Raw genomic sequence first — 15,121 nt, 5'->3', positions numbered from 1 at the left:
TTGATTATGTTTTAATTTATAAATTTAGAATAAAATTGAAGTATAAATTAAAAATGATAAGTATATAGTGATTAAAAAGTAAATATAACTAGCAACTAGAATAGATGAGAGTATTTAGTTTTGGTATGTTATAATAAAAAAAATTAGTTGATTTTTTAGCTTTATTTTTTGGCTTTTAGTTTTTAGTTGTCAAATAATAAAAATTATCATTTAGTAAATATTTTTAATTAAAGTCAACATAAAAAATTTGAGAATCTTTGTTAATGGATTTTGATTTATTTTTCCTCTAATAAATAGATAATAATTAATTTTACAAAATATCTTCTGATCTACTTAATAGTCGATTTAACAACTAAAAAAAATCAATATTATAAACTGGTCAATCAAGTCAACTTAATTGGTTAACTACTAACTGTAAATTGCCAAACACGCGAACATTCATTCTAACTTAACTAAAAGAAGCTACTCCTTTTTTTTTCCTTTGGATCATGGTTAAACATCCTTGGTTGTGTCTAGCAATGGATTAAACACGAATAAGTAAGAGAAAATGTGAGCTATCATTAAAAATAAAATAATATAGTAATATTTAAATTTAAATTTTTTTTTAAGTGTAGAATTTTTTTTGTCAAATGAAAAAAAAAAAAATTGCTACACTTTTTCTTAATTGTGTGCAGCAAATAAGTATATGAAATTGAATTCATAAGAGTTCTTCACATATCCATACACAAGAAAGTATTACTCATTATTCTACTTTCGAAAATGTTAATTATTAGCTATGATATTTAAAGCAAGATTGAAAGAAGAAAAGTCTAAGACTCATAATATAGAATTACTTTCGCTTTGATCATGCGCAAGCACAACAAAATTCCTCCATTATGGTGTGATGTTTGAAATATATCTAATATGACATGTATTCCACCTTAAATAATCAAATTCAACTTTAATATGATTTCTTAAACATATTTACAATGATGTAAAATTAATATAATATAAAACCTAATTTAAACCCGATTCAAAACACCTGGTATGATGACTCGAATGAATATCTTTATTTCATTTCATTAGTTTTTCCATGATCACCAACAATATGATTCATTCCCATAATCACCTTCTCTCATTTTGAGAAAACCCACTCATTCGTGCACAACCATATGACCATAGATACTACTCCCTCTATTTATATGATAGTTGAGCCTAGAGATGGAAGCAGGCCAAGCCGGCCCGCCTGACACACGACAATACACACACGGCTTGGCATAACTGATGACACAATTTGACTCGAGGCACAATTGACAACACAACACATACACAACATTGTTCACAGCACGATTCAGCAGTTAGCATGTTACATGGTTGGCCCAACAAGACAAGATTCCATTGTAATAACACTAAAGGTCAGAAAGAGATGCAAAAGCAGAATACAGGCAAACTATATATCAAATATTCAATCAACATCCATACCAAAAATAGGTATATGCTGTATCCTTCAGCCTCTGTTTTATGTCTATTATGGAGCACATAAATTTTCGCAAAAAAGATGAAAGCGTCACAATTGACTTTATTCACACGATGATACACCCACGTTCAGATTCAGACGATTGACTGTATTTATACACCCCTTCGACAGCAGAATCAATCAGCTGTCTCACATCAGATTCTGGACTGAATTACACATCATGCTGGTATTATATATGAATTACACACACACATTTATATATATGTCTATGTAGACAGGTAAATAAGTAGAATCAACTAGCGAGCTAGATCTATTCCAAGGGTCACCAGTCCATTACTGAATTATCGAAGAGACATGGAAACCCCAAACCTGAAATACTGAAGCCTAAAATCTTCTCTACTTCGCGGCTAACCTTCTAATGTAATCATATTTGCTGCTGTATATACACAAGTTCGCTACACTCCAAAGTCCAAATACTTTACTTCGGCCTCACAGTTCCATTTTTAGCTGGCTTGAGGGCAACGATGCTGCAAGTAAACATAAATGATTGAATATTAATTGGTCGAGAAGAGGATAAGAAGCAGGATAAGGCATCAATTCTAACTATATCAGAATTCAATCGTCTAATATTGGTAATCGATAACAAGAAATTCTGTACAAAGTAATATATCAAATCCACATCGCTTTTTTCGGCGGTATCAAAAGAAAATAATGACAAGTGGTCCACGCATGCCTGCGTATCTACGGTTACATTCCATTATACATCCCATTACTCCAATGTTATTACGTGGCTCCCACCTAGGCAAAGGTTGGGAGGTCGGAGGAACACAACTAATTCTTGAATGATAACAAAAAGGTCGTTTTCAATCCAACCTTGGTAACAAATAACATCACAAACAACTTTGCATAACTAAAAAGTGCACATGTTCTAATGAGCCTATTTAATATATAGTCCATACTACATTATATTATGAAACCAAAGAATTCTGGAAAAATCCAGAACATTACCTAAGGTTATGTTGGAAAAAATAACTAGAGGAGGTGTGAAAAGCTTTCTAATAATTTGAATCACTTTACCTGAATTTGCAGGTGAGTCATAGGACATATGTGAATTTTCTGATGGAACCAAATTACGGTGGTTCTCTTCCTTAACCCAAACTTGATGACTTGAAGAATCAGCATGCCATTGCTGTTGAAATTGTTGTCTATCTGCATTCAGATGGACTTCTGGCCACATTATTGGCATTGCCACATTCGGAAAATTGCAGTCCATTGCAGATTCAACCTACAGATATATCAGAACATATGAGTAATCAAGGCTCAACAGGATAGGCTATATGCAGCAGCCATTGCATATTGAAGCCAACAATCATATGCTGAACACTACCAAGTACACCAGTAACTAAGATCACAGAGAATATCCTTGCTGAATATATACATTGTCCAAGATTTTAATATTGAGCTGTTTGAGGTGTAGGAAGTGCAACTTTTTAACCTCAGGGCAACATTTACACCAGAACTGCGACCAATATACACATGCCAATAATGCTTAGAGTTACCATGGCAATTCTCAAATGCATTACCAGCTTTGCCACAGTGCAAATGCAGGAAAATATAGCATAAGTGGGTGCTATTGTAGGACAATATTCACCGGCAGTTTATCTTTATATCTCATAAAAGAAGCCGATAGCATAGCAATACAGGTCAAAACACGTCAATCATATTTGGTGCTTGAAAGTGATGTTATGCCTCTTACAAAAAACACTAAACTAACAGCTTAATTTTTAACCCTTGGGATGCCCACAGGTGTCGCTCCTCTTGGTTCTTGCTAAACTAATATTTTAAACTATAAGATTTCAAAATTCTCACACAATGGGTACCAGTCACCAGTCACCACCCTTGTCTTTCCTCATAATTATTATCATGAAGTAATGACACACTTTGATAAAAATGAAGCAAATCCAATGTATGTTGAAATTCCATATGAAGGAAGGAGTTTAGCACAAGGACAAAAATTCAAAGTAGTCTGCATCATTGCTTTAAGATATGGGTCCAAGAGCATCGTTTAAATAAGTCATATGCTACTTAGTTAACAAAGAAACAACTGCTTGTATGCAAATATTTTCAACCACAAGCATACTCATCTCCAAATGAAGGACAATTTCTACAATATTCTATCCAACAGGGCATATCAGCTATTGCAACAAACTTGATACTTCCAACAAAGACAATTGTTTAAAACTAAGAGTTATCACTCACCCCGCTTGAAATCAAGCTGTCTAGATTGAAATCTACTCTTGGATTAACTGCTGCAAGTCTCATTGACAAATACTGCAACTCCAAGTAGAAATAAGCAACTTCAAGTTAGGTGGGGGAAGAAAAAAGAAAAGAAACCTAGCAACAACCTAATTGATTTAGTAAATCCAGAATTTGTCAGCCATAATCCGCTATCTAATTCCCCATTCAGATTGTTTTTCACCCCCAAAATTAATGTGACACACAGATGGCTCCATTTAGGATATTGAAATTAGAATCTTGGTACTTGATTAAGTTTAAGTGATACAATACTACTCCTTTTGTTCCCTATTGATGTTGCCATAAAAAATGTTCACGGAAATCAAGAAAAGTTGAATCTTTTAGATGATAGATATAATATTTTACTGATTAATTAAGTTAATAGAGAAAAAGTAGGGACATGAGCATTAAAAATTATTAAAATAAAGTTTGTGGAAAAAATATGGGGCCACAATTTTTAAAAAAATGTTTAAATAAAGATATTTCTAAACATATAGGATATAAACAATATAACAATGTTAAATTGAAGTTAGAAGAAAATATAACCCTACCATTATAGTAATTACTAAAGGGACGGCCTAAAATAGCAAATGGGAACATCATTAGGAACAGTGAGAGTAATTACTAAAAACATCAAAAACAAGGTAAAAAGCTCAATGAATGTTGAGGCAGGTTTACCACACGATTCTTGCATGATATAAGCTATCTACTCAACCAAAAAATGATACTAGTATTTGTTCAGACATTCAATGTCTCTCATCGAGTAGACAGATGATACTAAGCCATAGATAAGTACCTCTACTTGACGTTGCAAATACTGCACATGATTGATTATCTCATCCAGCACCAATGCAGTACCCGAAATCTGCATTTGCATTCAAAAGATAAAAGAATTATAAAATAGAAATGTCAGGTCTCCTCACTTATACCGAAGTTTAGCAAACACAGTCAACACAACATCAAATAATGTAGTATTAGAGTATTAAGCATATCCACTATACATCATACTTGGATCATTTCCTTATACAATATCTCAAGTAACTCATATCCAAAAGAAAAACGTTATTGTTGTGACTTGATTGAACCTTGAAAATATAAAAAAGATAAATTTAGCATGGGCAATTCCTCAGTAAATAAATCCACATTGATGGTCCCAAAAAAACTGACCTCTACAGTCTAATTTTGCCAGACTGGGGAGACAGAATTCAATCTGAACCCACTGATTTACTTTCATTAAATAATCTTTAGCACTGGGACAACCTACCATTATAGATGTGCTTAGAGGTGTTCATTCTAATCATTGATTTCATATCGGGTCAAGTGTTTTGGGTTGGGTCAAAGTTGGGTTCGATTACAAAGTCGATAAATGCGCCATCTATTTTGTACTCCTCCAGGCATGTGTTTCAACTTGGGCATTCAGCAGAAAATTACGGCCTGTGTTGTCCTTCACTTTGTCCTCACAACCGTAGGAACACCTAAAATGTTCAAAAAAAAATTCACACTACTCCTCTCCCCATCCCCCCTCTGTTATGACAAGGACATATAACCAACACAAAAGCAAAATTGATCAGTAGTGCATAAATTCCTAATGTGTCTACTCAAATGAAAAGATCACGCTTTCAGATTAGCTTATGGCTAGGAGTAAAAGAGCACATCTAATGAGAGAAATACTTTTCTCTTTAGCCCAAAAGAGTTGTTTATGAACAAGCTAACTAGAGCACTTTTTTTCCCATATTTTAGGAAATATTACTCTAATAATAGAAATATGTAAATAGAATATTATGTTGTTAAATTCGCGTATATTATGATGCAATTTTACAATTCACTTCTTTAAAAATTTCTCATCAAGTTTAGAGATAAAATTATCAAAACTGTGGCATCAAATTGGCAATGACAGTTACTCTGAATCATAGGGGAGCATGACAAATTAGGATTTACTTTTTCCACCTCTAACAAGACGCAACACTTACCATTTCAAAAAAGCTCAAATTACTTGCAACATTTCTTTTCTTGGTAGCTGTTTTTGCTGAAGTTTACAATGTTGTCCCTTATTGCTCTAAATGTCCCACAAGTGGGGATACAATTTACCCAATGACCCAAATGGAAACTTCGGCCAAAACCCTTATTTTGTGTACTAAAGCGCGACCTTGCAACTTGCATATATTAAAGGACGTAATAAGTACAACACTAACACTTAATATTTTCTATTCAACCAACTAAAATTCGAAATCACTTGTTTTTGTAATTTTCCATTACTTCATATCATCACCTGCATAATTTCGTTGATGTCCATAATTCATACAACTCCTACAACTCTAATTAGGTGATCTCAAACACTCCAATATGAAACCATAGAAGTATGAAAAGATTCCACAACTTTTCCTAGCCACTTGCAACTAAAATTGAGGTTACCAAAAGGCCACATCAATACCAAATTGATAAATAACCAGTAGTTAAAAGACAACAATATCATAGTGCTGAATAGTGACACATAACAAACCCTCTGGAAATGGCAAAGTGAAAGATGAAAGGTGAAAAGGAGAAAATTACAGCAAACCGGGAATACTACAACAGAAGAAGCTTTCCTAGCCTAAAAAGCAACTGTTGTTATATGAAAAAGGTGACAAAGACTAAAACTAATATCAAACTCAACTCATTGCCTAATAATAACACCTGTTAACTAATGACTTTTGTTTATTTATCCAGTTAGTCATAATCACAACCATTAGTCTCTAAATCTTAATCAACCTCTCAAAATCACCATCAAATCATTAAGTATTGTGTGGATGCATCATAAATCTAGTAAACACCAACGTCCTAAGGGTTATCAACCCACTCGTTACATTTAACTCAAAAAGCTCTCGCATTAACAAGTATTAAAATGTACCAATCACTTTGAGACAAGGAATACTCGTTGGACATTAAATCAAAGCAAAAAATTTACTTAATCACAATAGTAAACACTAAACACCATACCTTATTGCAGCCAGGCACCAGCTCCTGCAACAGCTTCATTCTGGCATTAATTTTTTCTCTTCTTGCCTAAAAAACAAAATTAACATCATATCAATAATCAAAATCCATAATCCATTAACTTCAAAGAAGCAATTAGTAAATAATAGTTACTCGTTCAGCTAAGCTATGGCTATCAGTAGCTTGACCTCGCCGCGCACGAACATGTACATACGGAAGCTTCTCTGCATCTTCCGACGTCGTCGTCTTATTCTTCTTAGCAGAACTCTTACCCTAAAAAATCCCCAAAATTCGTTCAACAAATTGATGAATTCTAACTAAATAACATACAACTATTTCACAAATCTAAAATGCCTACCTTCTTTTCTCTCTCCTTGCGCTTTAATGGCTTCTCTTTCTCACTCTCACTACCACCTGTCGGATCAGAACAATTAGGGTTAGAACCACTATCCAGCGGCTCAGATTTGACTTTCAACTCCAATGAATCTTTCTCAGTAGCAAATACAGAGTACTTAGCAGCTCGTTCAATCAAAGCTTGATTCGAAGGAAAAGCAGGAAGAGAAGAAAGAGAATGATTGAAAGCACTAATACGATGTCGTTTAACCACATCACCGCCTCCACCAATTCCAGCAGAATCTTCAGTTAATAGCTCCATTGCTTGATTAGGAGGTAACCCTAAAAGTGCCGTAAACGAATTTCCATTACCATTACCATTTTCTGGCGCAATCATTAACTTCTGAAATTCTTCCCCAAATTGATAATTCTCCATATTTTCAGAGTAATTCACAAATTAAAGCTTACAGTTAGCAATTCAATTCAACCTTTGCAATTCAATTCAACCTTTTCTGTATGCCCAAATTGTATTTCAGCTTGTAAGTAGAAAAATTAAAACAAAATGTACCCCTTGAAATGGAATTTAATTTTAGTAGTAAAAGTTTCTCAATTCCCAGTAGAAAAGGGAATATTTTATGTGAAAATGGTGGTTTATTTATTTTATTAATTACATTTGTTTTCTGAATTTGATTTTAATATTTGGATTTTGTTTTAAGTTTGGTGGAGTACTCGAGAAAGATATAAAGAGGTGGTGAGAAAGTAACGTAAAGAGAAAGGGAAAGAAAGTGGAGGGGTCGGGTTACGGGTACGGGGTACGGGGTACGGGTACGGGTACAGGCCAATCCGGTACAACAGACCATGATTGTAAGTGGGTATGACCCGTCTTTTTCTGTGTATTAATGTCAGTGATTTTGACATCCATTTTTATTTTTTAATATTACTCCTATTTTTAATGCTAACTTGAATCTATATTGAAAGTTCAACCAATATTTACAAAATGATATCAGGGCAACTTTATAATTGTATAAATTCATATAATTATATGAGAAATTAGAACAATGATCTTAGAATCGATAAAGATAGATTTGTGAGACTAAAATTTTTTACTCCCTTCTATTTATTCTAAATGTCTCATTTGATTTTAGCATATTTATCAATGCACTTTTTAATTTTAAATATTTTTAATTGTAGTTAATTAATAATTATAAAAAAATAATATTAATAAAATTCATAATAAAACGAATCAAACAAGATCCTATTTAACTATATTTTAACTTATAGTTTAAAACAAAATACATAATAAAAGCGGAAAAACTAAATGAAAAGTTAAAGTGAATATCATTTTATAACCCAAATTACAATACACGTAGGACTAGGGTGTGGTTTGCCCATGGACAGCCTATAATTGCTCTCAATTTGTTTTAGCTCGTTAATTTTATGGTTTAGACTATAAATTGATATATTCTCAATTTGAATTGAAAATGCTATAATTGGACTTGTGTATAGTGTACACTCTTAATTATGTACATTGTTATTTTAGGTATACTTTTAATGAGCATGAGATTATTTTCAATTAATTCACTATTTTCAATTAATTCACTATATCACTCAAAGTCTCAAACTAGTCAAATGTGAATTTATTATTATGTTTTTACTTCTTCCATTTCACTAAGGCAATTATGTAAACTTCATTCGCTTACTCTACGTTATAACTATTTATTTTAATATGATTTTTATATATGAGACCTCTAGTTTTGAAGTCATGTGCGATTAAACACCTCGAACGCCTTTACATTCGCCAAAAATTGTGTGTGCTAAATATTAAACTTTGAATGAGATGATAAAATTTGAACATGTACTCTATTGTTAGTTGTCACATTAGCTTCTGATACTATGTTAAGATAATGTTAATGATCAATTCAACCAAAAGTTAAAGCTTTTGGTTGAGATGGTTCCAACATGATATCAAAAGCCAACGTGACAAAGTGATCATGGTTCAAATCTCAATCATCCCTCGTTTTAAATGAAATATGTAGCTCCATATATGAAGAGAGTTATGCTGAATCTACACTTCTAGCCTAGTAATAAAAAAATCAGCGAACGAGAATTGAGTCTTATCTCAATTGAATCAAGTATCGTCTTCCCATACAAGTTCATGAGATCGAATCTCAAGTAAACCCTTCTGTTCTCTCGATCTACCCTATCACAAAAAAACCGCAAAGTGACGGCCGCAAAGCATGAAGACAGCCAGCGCAATGTTACTTCCCTGAAGAAGCTCAGGCCTTCATAGTCTACAAGCAAGTACTACCATACTACCATTAATACACCCCCATTTTCATCATAACTCCTCAATCATCAATGCAATCACGATCAGAATTTGTCCGGCCAGAAAAGTGGTGGGCCACAGTGCATAGTACAAGATTGGACCCTCTAACTGTTAACTCCAATTCATATAATTTAGGGTCCACAACTTGTACAAACCAAACATTAAGACAGTGGCAGTCAGTTCTGGACCGGAATATGACCAACATGTAATGAAAAGTTAAAATGGATAAAACTAATTATTAAAAAAAAACATAGAATAAGAGTAAAATCAACTTATTTCTAAATGTAAGCGCCTCCAGTCCTAGAGATCAGGTTCGGTGCTTCAAACAGAGGCAGACTGGTTAAAAAAAGTCAACGAAGCTGTTCTCACTTACTAAGTGCGAACAGAGAAAAACCTGGTCAAATAAGGTCAACCCAAGTAACTGTGAACAGGGGGTTGACCCTATTTGACCAGGCTCCTCTGTTCGCATTTAGTAAGTGGAAACAGCCTGTTTGACTATTTTTTGACTTGTTCAAACTAGTCGTTATATTGTCAAACTAGCCGTTAAACCAATCTTCTATAAATACTAAAACCTTATAACTCAATTCATTCATTCATTCACAAATTTATCATCCTAAGTTAAGGTAATTTTATCAAAGCTTGGAGTTTATGATAAACTAAATAAACATACATATACAACTAAATATATACAAATGTTTAACATATACAACTAAATAAACATATATATATATATATATATATATATATATATATATATATATATATATATATATATATATATATATATATATATATATATATATATATATATATATATATATATATATATATATATATATATATATATATATATAGTCAATCAAAACCTAACGCTCATCACCCTCATCTATCTTATCCAACTGAGTTGGTCTCCTATGCCTCTTACGGTAAGAAGCGTTCGTGTGTCACTTTGGTAGCGGAGGGGACTGGTACTGTGATGGTTGGGATAGCCCAGCCTGCGAGGTCCCCGCAACGTCACCGGGGTATGACAAGTCCATCTCCTTCAAATGAACGTCATGAGGAGGAGATGAGACGTGCACATCAGCGGTAGCCGGTGATGACTCCGCAGCGACTTCCGGTATAAAGTGCTGGAACTGCGTGCCGAGGAGCATGCCTTGCACAATCTCCCGTACCGACTCCTCGTGGCTAGACCGGATCACGGCTGGCTTCGGCTGCCACACCTTGTGGCTGCAATTAATAGTTAGTTAATGTAATATTATATTATGTATTTGGCAACTTAATTATTTAAATGCAAATGAAAACTTACAAATTGGGTCATTATAGGCGCAGCAGGAGCATACTATGCCGCTGCAATGATGCCACGTGGTGTCATCCATCGGCGAGTGATAGAGAGGAACTACGACATGTAGTCAGGTGTAGTAGGTGCGCCAACAGCATCGATTGGCACACCTTGGGCTAGCAGCTCCAATCTCTGATCCCAACGAGCGATGTGGCGCCCGTTGATCTCCGTCCCATTCGTCGTACTCTAAATCTTGCACGAAATAAGGTGCAACTCGGGTTCAGTGTCGCAAGGTGGTGGAATGCCCTATACCAACCCATATTGGCGCAGTACGCGCTCCGGTAGATGTACTTCAACAATATCGAAGCATATGAGTGGCACAGAAGCCCTCCACGCACTTGACTGAATCCCCGAGTGCTCAGGCACAGCTGCGTAGGCTTCGGCAGGGTACGGGTCCCACAAAAACTGTAATATATGTTATGAAAATGTAAATGATGTGTTAATTAAATTGCAGTAATGTTAATGAGTAGTGAAATCTTTACCTGGTTGGGTCACAGCAGGTCTAACTGATCCCAGTAGAATCCTAGACAGGTCCCTGTGTGTTTGCGCGTTCGGCGCGCAAAATTCCACCGCAATCCATATGCAACATCGAGTGAGGGTTGCTGCGATGAGCAACTTCACCACGACCAACACTTCTGTAAGGTTGGCCGATCTGAATATGCTCCCACGCCCACACTTCTGTAAGGTTTGCCTTCTCGGGTGTTTATATTGATAATCTTGGTGGCATGCGATGTGTACATGTGTCCTCCAAATAACCATGCACTAGCACGTTCACGTCTTTGAACAAAATAATCGTTTACCCGATAGAAGGTGAATTCAACTCGTGTTATCAAAGGTAAGAAACGCACAACCCTTCATCACATAGTTGAAAACTTCAGCTAAGTTCGTGTTAGTAACGCCATACCTATGATCTCCATCATGACACAACGACCACTTATACATCTCACCTACGTCATCAATCCAGAAAATTGCCTCTCGTTTTGCAGTTCCAATTGCCTTCAAGCCATTCATTAACTTAGCTTGTTATCTTTGCTCAATAGTTCTACCAAACAACTTCTTCAGTTGAACATTACCCATAGCACGATTAAAGTTGCTAAGCAAGTGACGTAAGCAAAACCTTTAATGGGCATAAAGTGGTTGCCACTCCGGCTCTTCCATGGTTGCTAAAATACCCGCATGTCTATCAGAAATAATGCATAAACCCATCCTCTGTGTGACATGCTTACGAATACAAGCCATGAACCATGACCATGCACCTATACACTCCTTCTCAACCAAGGCAAACACTAATGAAAAGATTCCCTTATTGTTTGAAAAACTATATATAGAGAATATTTCATCACCTTTTTTTTGAGTCTATTTTTGTTATTTATAAGATATAAGATGGGGATTTTTTTCCCCATCAACCCTTAATCAACCCTTTAATATATTTATATATATTTATTTTGTCACAATACAATAACAAAACTCAGAAAAGTTTTTTCTATCTATTTTGTAAAAAAAGACAAATAGAAAGTGGTTCCACTTTAACTTACGGAAGCATTATTTCTTGAAGTTGCTATATTCTCTATATTCCCCCGTTGAAAATAAATAAAAAGCCCTTTAAATTTAAGACTATATTTTAGTTTTACTTGAATATTATATATATGTGGAAAGAATTTTTTTTTTTTTTGTTTTTGAAAAACGTTTCAATAGAGATCCGGATTTTTTTATATGCTATATCCGGTTCAATACTTACCCGTAAAAATTCTACCAATTTGTTTATTTTGTTTATTTTGGATAAAAAACTATCTATTTAAAGAAAAAATCCTTTCGATGCCGTGTTGAATTTTGGATCCAAACTATTCGATTTTTTTATGTAGTGCAATAATCTATGTATTTGTTATTTGTTAGTTTTGAAATCAGCTAAAAAATTATTTTTTTTTATCAAAAAAAGAAAGTGAGAAAGACCTTTATTGAGGTCTATCCTGGGCTGAAACGAAGAATCTTCTAGTTACAAGGTTTTATTTCAAGAAAACATAAACTATACAAAAGTCCGTTGACAAATTAAAAGAGTACTATAAAATTAAATTAAAAATTGATTTAAAATACAAAAAAAATAACGAAAAAAGTTATTATTATCATGAATATGAACCATTTCAATTTTGGTTTGCAAATACTTTTGTAGTCATTTTGATTTAATTGAAATGGTTCAAAAAATAAAATATTATATTGAATTAATCTCGACGAATAAATAAAAATGGGTTATTATGATTTCAAACAAGCCGCTATGGTGAAATCGGTAGACACGCTGCTCTTAGGAAGCAGTGCGAGAGCATCTCGGTTCGAGTCCGAGTGGCGGCATGACATTGTTGAAATTCTTAAAAAATTTCAACAGTCCTATAACCTATAATAAATAATGAAAATGCATTTTTTTTTTAATTTTATATTATGATTTTTTCCACTTTAGAGCATATTTTAACTCATATTTCCTTTTCAATGGTTTCCGTTGTAATTATACTCCATTTGATCACTTTATTAGTCAATGAAAAAGTAGGACTATATAATTCATTCGAAAACGGCATGATAGTTACTTTTTTCTGTCTAACAGGATTATTAATTACTCGTTGGGTTTATTGGAAACATTTACCATTAAGTGATCTATATGAATCATTAATCTTCCTTTCCTGGAGTTTCTACCTTAGTCATTTGATTACATATTTTTTAAAAAAAGATAAAAATTCGTTAAGTGCAATAACTGCGCCAAGTGCTATTTTGACTCAAGGATTTGCTACGTCGGGCTTTTTAACAGAAATGCATCAATCCGCAATATTAGTACCCGCTCTCCAATCTCAATGGTTAATGATGCATGTAAGTATGATGGTATTAGGTTATGCAGCTCTTTTATGTGGATCATTATTATCAGTAACACTTCTAACGATTACATTTCAAAAATATATTTTTGATAAACGAAAATATGTATTAAATAAGTCATTTTTCTTCGCTGAGATTCAATACATGAATGAAAAAACCAATAGTGTCCAAAACACTTCGCCCTTTTATGTTCGAAATTATTACAGATCCCAATTGATTGAACAGCTGGATCATTGGAGTTATCGTGTTATTAGTCTAGGCTTTATCTTTTTAACTATGGGTATTCTTTCAGGAGCAGTATGGGCCAATGAGGCGTGGGGATCGTATTGGAATTGGGACCCCAAAGAAACTTGGGCATTTATCACTTGGACCGTATTTGCAATTTATTTACATATCCGAACAAATAGAAATTTTCGGAGTGCAAGTTCTGCAATTGTGGCGTTTATAGGTTTTCTTATAATTTGGATATGCTATTTTGGGGTCAATCTATTAGGAATAGGGCTACATAGTTATGGTTCATTTCCATTAACGCTTAATTAAATGGAAGAAAAGACCTTACAAATACAAATATAGGACAAGACATAAGCAAGTTTATTATAAGCAGGTGAGAACCGTTTAAATCATGATTTAAACGGTTCTCACAAACGTTAAACATGCCTGATTCGAATTGCGATTTAGTTTTGTTTCTTTGTTATGTAAAGAAAACTTCCTTTTCATTTGATTTAATCAAATGAAAAGAAATCTATCTATAAAAAAAATTCGATACAATAGCTTCCACTTTCTCAACTGATAGTGAGAGAACGAAATCTGGGTAAACTCCAATACCTAGTACTGGCAGAAAGATAGAAGTCGAAACAAACAACTCTCGCGGCCATCTTGGGCAATGGCAGTCAATAAGGATGACGATACTTACCATACAAGTGTGTGCGGTCAATGGCGATAAGACGTTTATAATGATTGAAGCCCTCAATACAAGGTTTAAAAGCCCAAAAGACACGTTGGAAGGTTCTAATATTAGGTGGCACATATACACTCGTGTCATCGTGTTCCTTAAAAAACCACTCAACTACTAGGCCCGGATTAGAATGTTGCAAAGCTTTTAAAATGCGTGGAAGGAGAGAGTAAGAACCTTCCCAAGTTTCATATATGGACAACAAGGCTTGTTGCTTAGCACACCACGCTCGCTTATAATTCATCTCTATACCAAAACGATCTTTAACCATCTGCCGAACGACAGATACCTTAATTAATGGGTCTTTGGCAACACAGTTTCTAATCACATTGTTAATAACAAAAGATGTCAAGTGAATGTGTCCAGCCGAGACAGTGTCACTACCCAAAACACAAGACCCATGCTTACCATTGTATGTAACAATACGCCATGAAGATAAATATGCATCAAGCCTAGCCCTAAGTCTCCACGAACAACCCCACTTACAAGATGATACACTCTAATAACTTTCAACAACGCTTCCTTACTATCAAACATCATACCCTTCCCCAACTCCTCTTCTTCGGTGTAAGTGGTATCACAAGCCCAGGTCCT

The 15,121-nt window shown here is 34.2% G+C and overlaps 2 protein-coding genes and 1 long non-coding RNA gene across 6 annotated transcripts; 1 reads left to right on the top strand and 2 right to left on the bottom strand.

The window, feature by feature from the left end:
- Window positions 1-1,406: 1,406 nt before the first annotated feature.
- Window positions 1,407-7,780, bottom strand: LOC130821602 (transcription factor bHLH48-like). Of its 4 annotated transcripts, none has more exons than XM_057687394.1 (7): window positions 7,083-7,779; window positions 6,878-6,997; window positions 6,728-6,793; window positions 4,548-4,616; window positions 3,716-3,787; window positions 2,534-2,741; window positions 1,407-1,983 (listed from the first exon to the last, which is right to left on the bottom strand). In XM_057687394.1, the coding sequence occupies exons 1-7, from the start codon at window positions 7,491-7,493 to the stop codon at window positions 1,946-1,948; spliced, it is 984 nt and encodes a 327-aa protein (XP_057543377.1). In that variant the 5' UTR covers window positions 7,494-7,779; the 3' UTR covers window positions 1,407-1,945. The 4 variants fall into 4 exon arrangements, with proteins under 4 accessions (XP_057543377.1, XP_057543374.1, XP_057543380.1 ...); XM_057687391.1 differs by having other exon boundaries at window positions 4,548-4,626; window positions 6,729-6,793; XM_057687397.1 differs by lacking the exon at window positions 3,716-3,787 and having other exon boundaries at window positions 4,548-4,626; window positions 6,729-6,793; window positions 7,083-7,780.
- Window positions 7,781-10,254: 2,474 nt separating this feature from the next.
- LOC130826997 (uncharacterized) lies at window positions 10,255-12,235 on the bottom strand. Its single transcript, XR_009047157.1, has 3 exons — window positions 11,205-12,235; window positions 10,690-11,127; window positions 10,255-10,610 (listed from the first exon to the last, which is right to left on the bottom strand). It is a non-coding gene; the product is annotated as an uncharacterized LOC130826997 (long non-coding RNA).
- A 966-nt stretch (window positions 12,236-13,201) lies between these two features.
- LOC130826972 (cytochrome c biogenesis protein CcsA-like) lies at window positions 13,202-14,216 on the top strand. The gene has a single exon (XM_057692614.1). The coding sequence runs from the start codon at window positions 13,285-13,287 to the stop codon at window positions 14,113-14,115; it is 831 nt and encodes a 276-aa protein (XP_057548597.1). The 5' UTR covers window positions 13,202-13,284; the 3' UTR covers window positions 14,116-14,216.
- The last annotated feature ends 905 nt before the right edge of the window (window positions 14,217-15,121 follow it).

This window comes from Amaranthus tricolor, chromosome 1 (genome assembly GCF_026212465.1).
Source record: "Amaranthus tricolor cultivar Red isolate AtriRed21 chromosome 1, ASM2621246v1, whole genome shotgun sequence".
Classification (NCBI taxonomy): domain Eukaryota; kingdom Viridiplantae; phylum Streptophyta; class Magnoliopsida; order Caryophyllales; family Amaranthaceae; genus Amaranthus; species Amaranthus tricolor.
This window is presented reverse-complemented; position numbering and strand designations above follow the sequence as displayed.

Coding starts and splice junctions, on each gene's coding strand:
- LOC130821602 (XM_057687391.1), bottom strand. CDS start 7,493: ATGGAGAATTATCAATTTGGGGAAGAATTTCAGAAGTTAATGATTGCG. Junction 6,998..7,082: donor GCAAGGAGAGAGAAAAGAAG/GTAGGCATTTTA, acceptor GGGATTTTTTAG/GGTAAGAGTTCTGCTAAGAA. Junction 2,742..3,715: donor ACAGCTTGATTTCAAGCGGG/GTGAGTGATAAC, acceptor ATATATCTGTAG/GTTGAATCTGCAATGGACTG.
- LOC130826972 (XM_057692614.1), top strand. CDS start 13,285: ATGATAGTTACTTTTTTCTGTCTAACAGGATTATTAATTACTCGTTGG.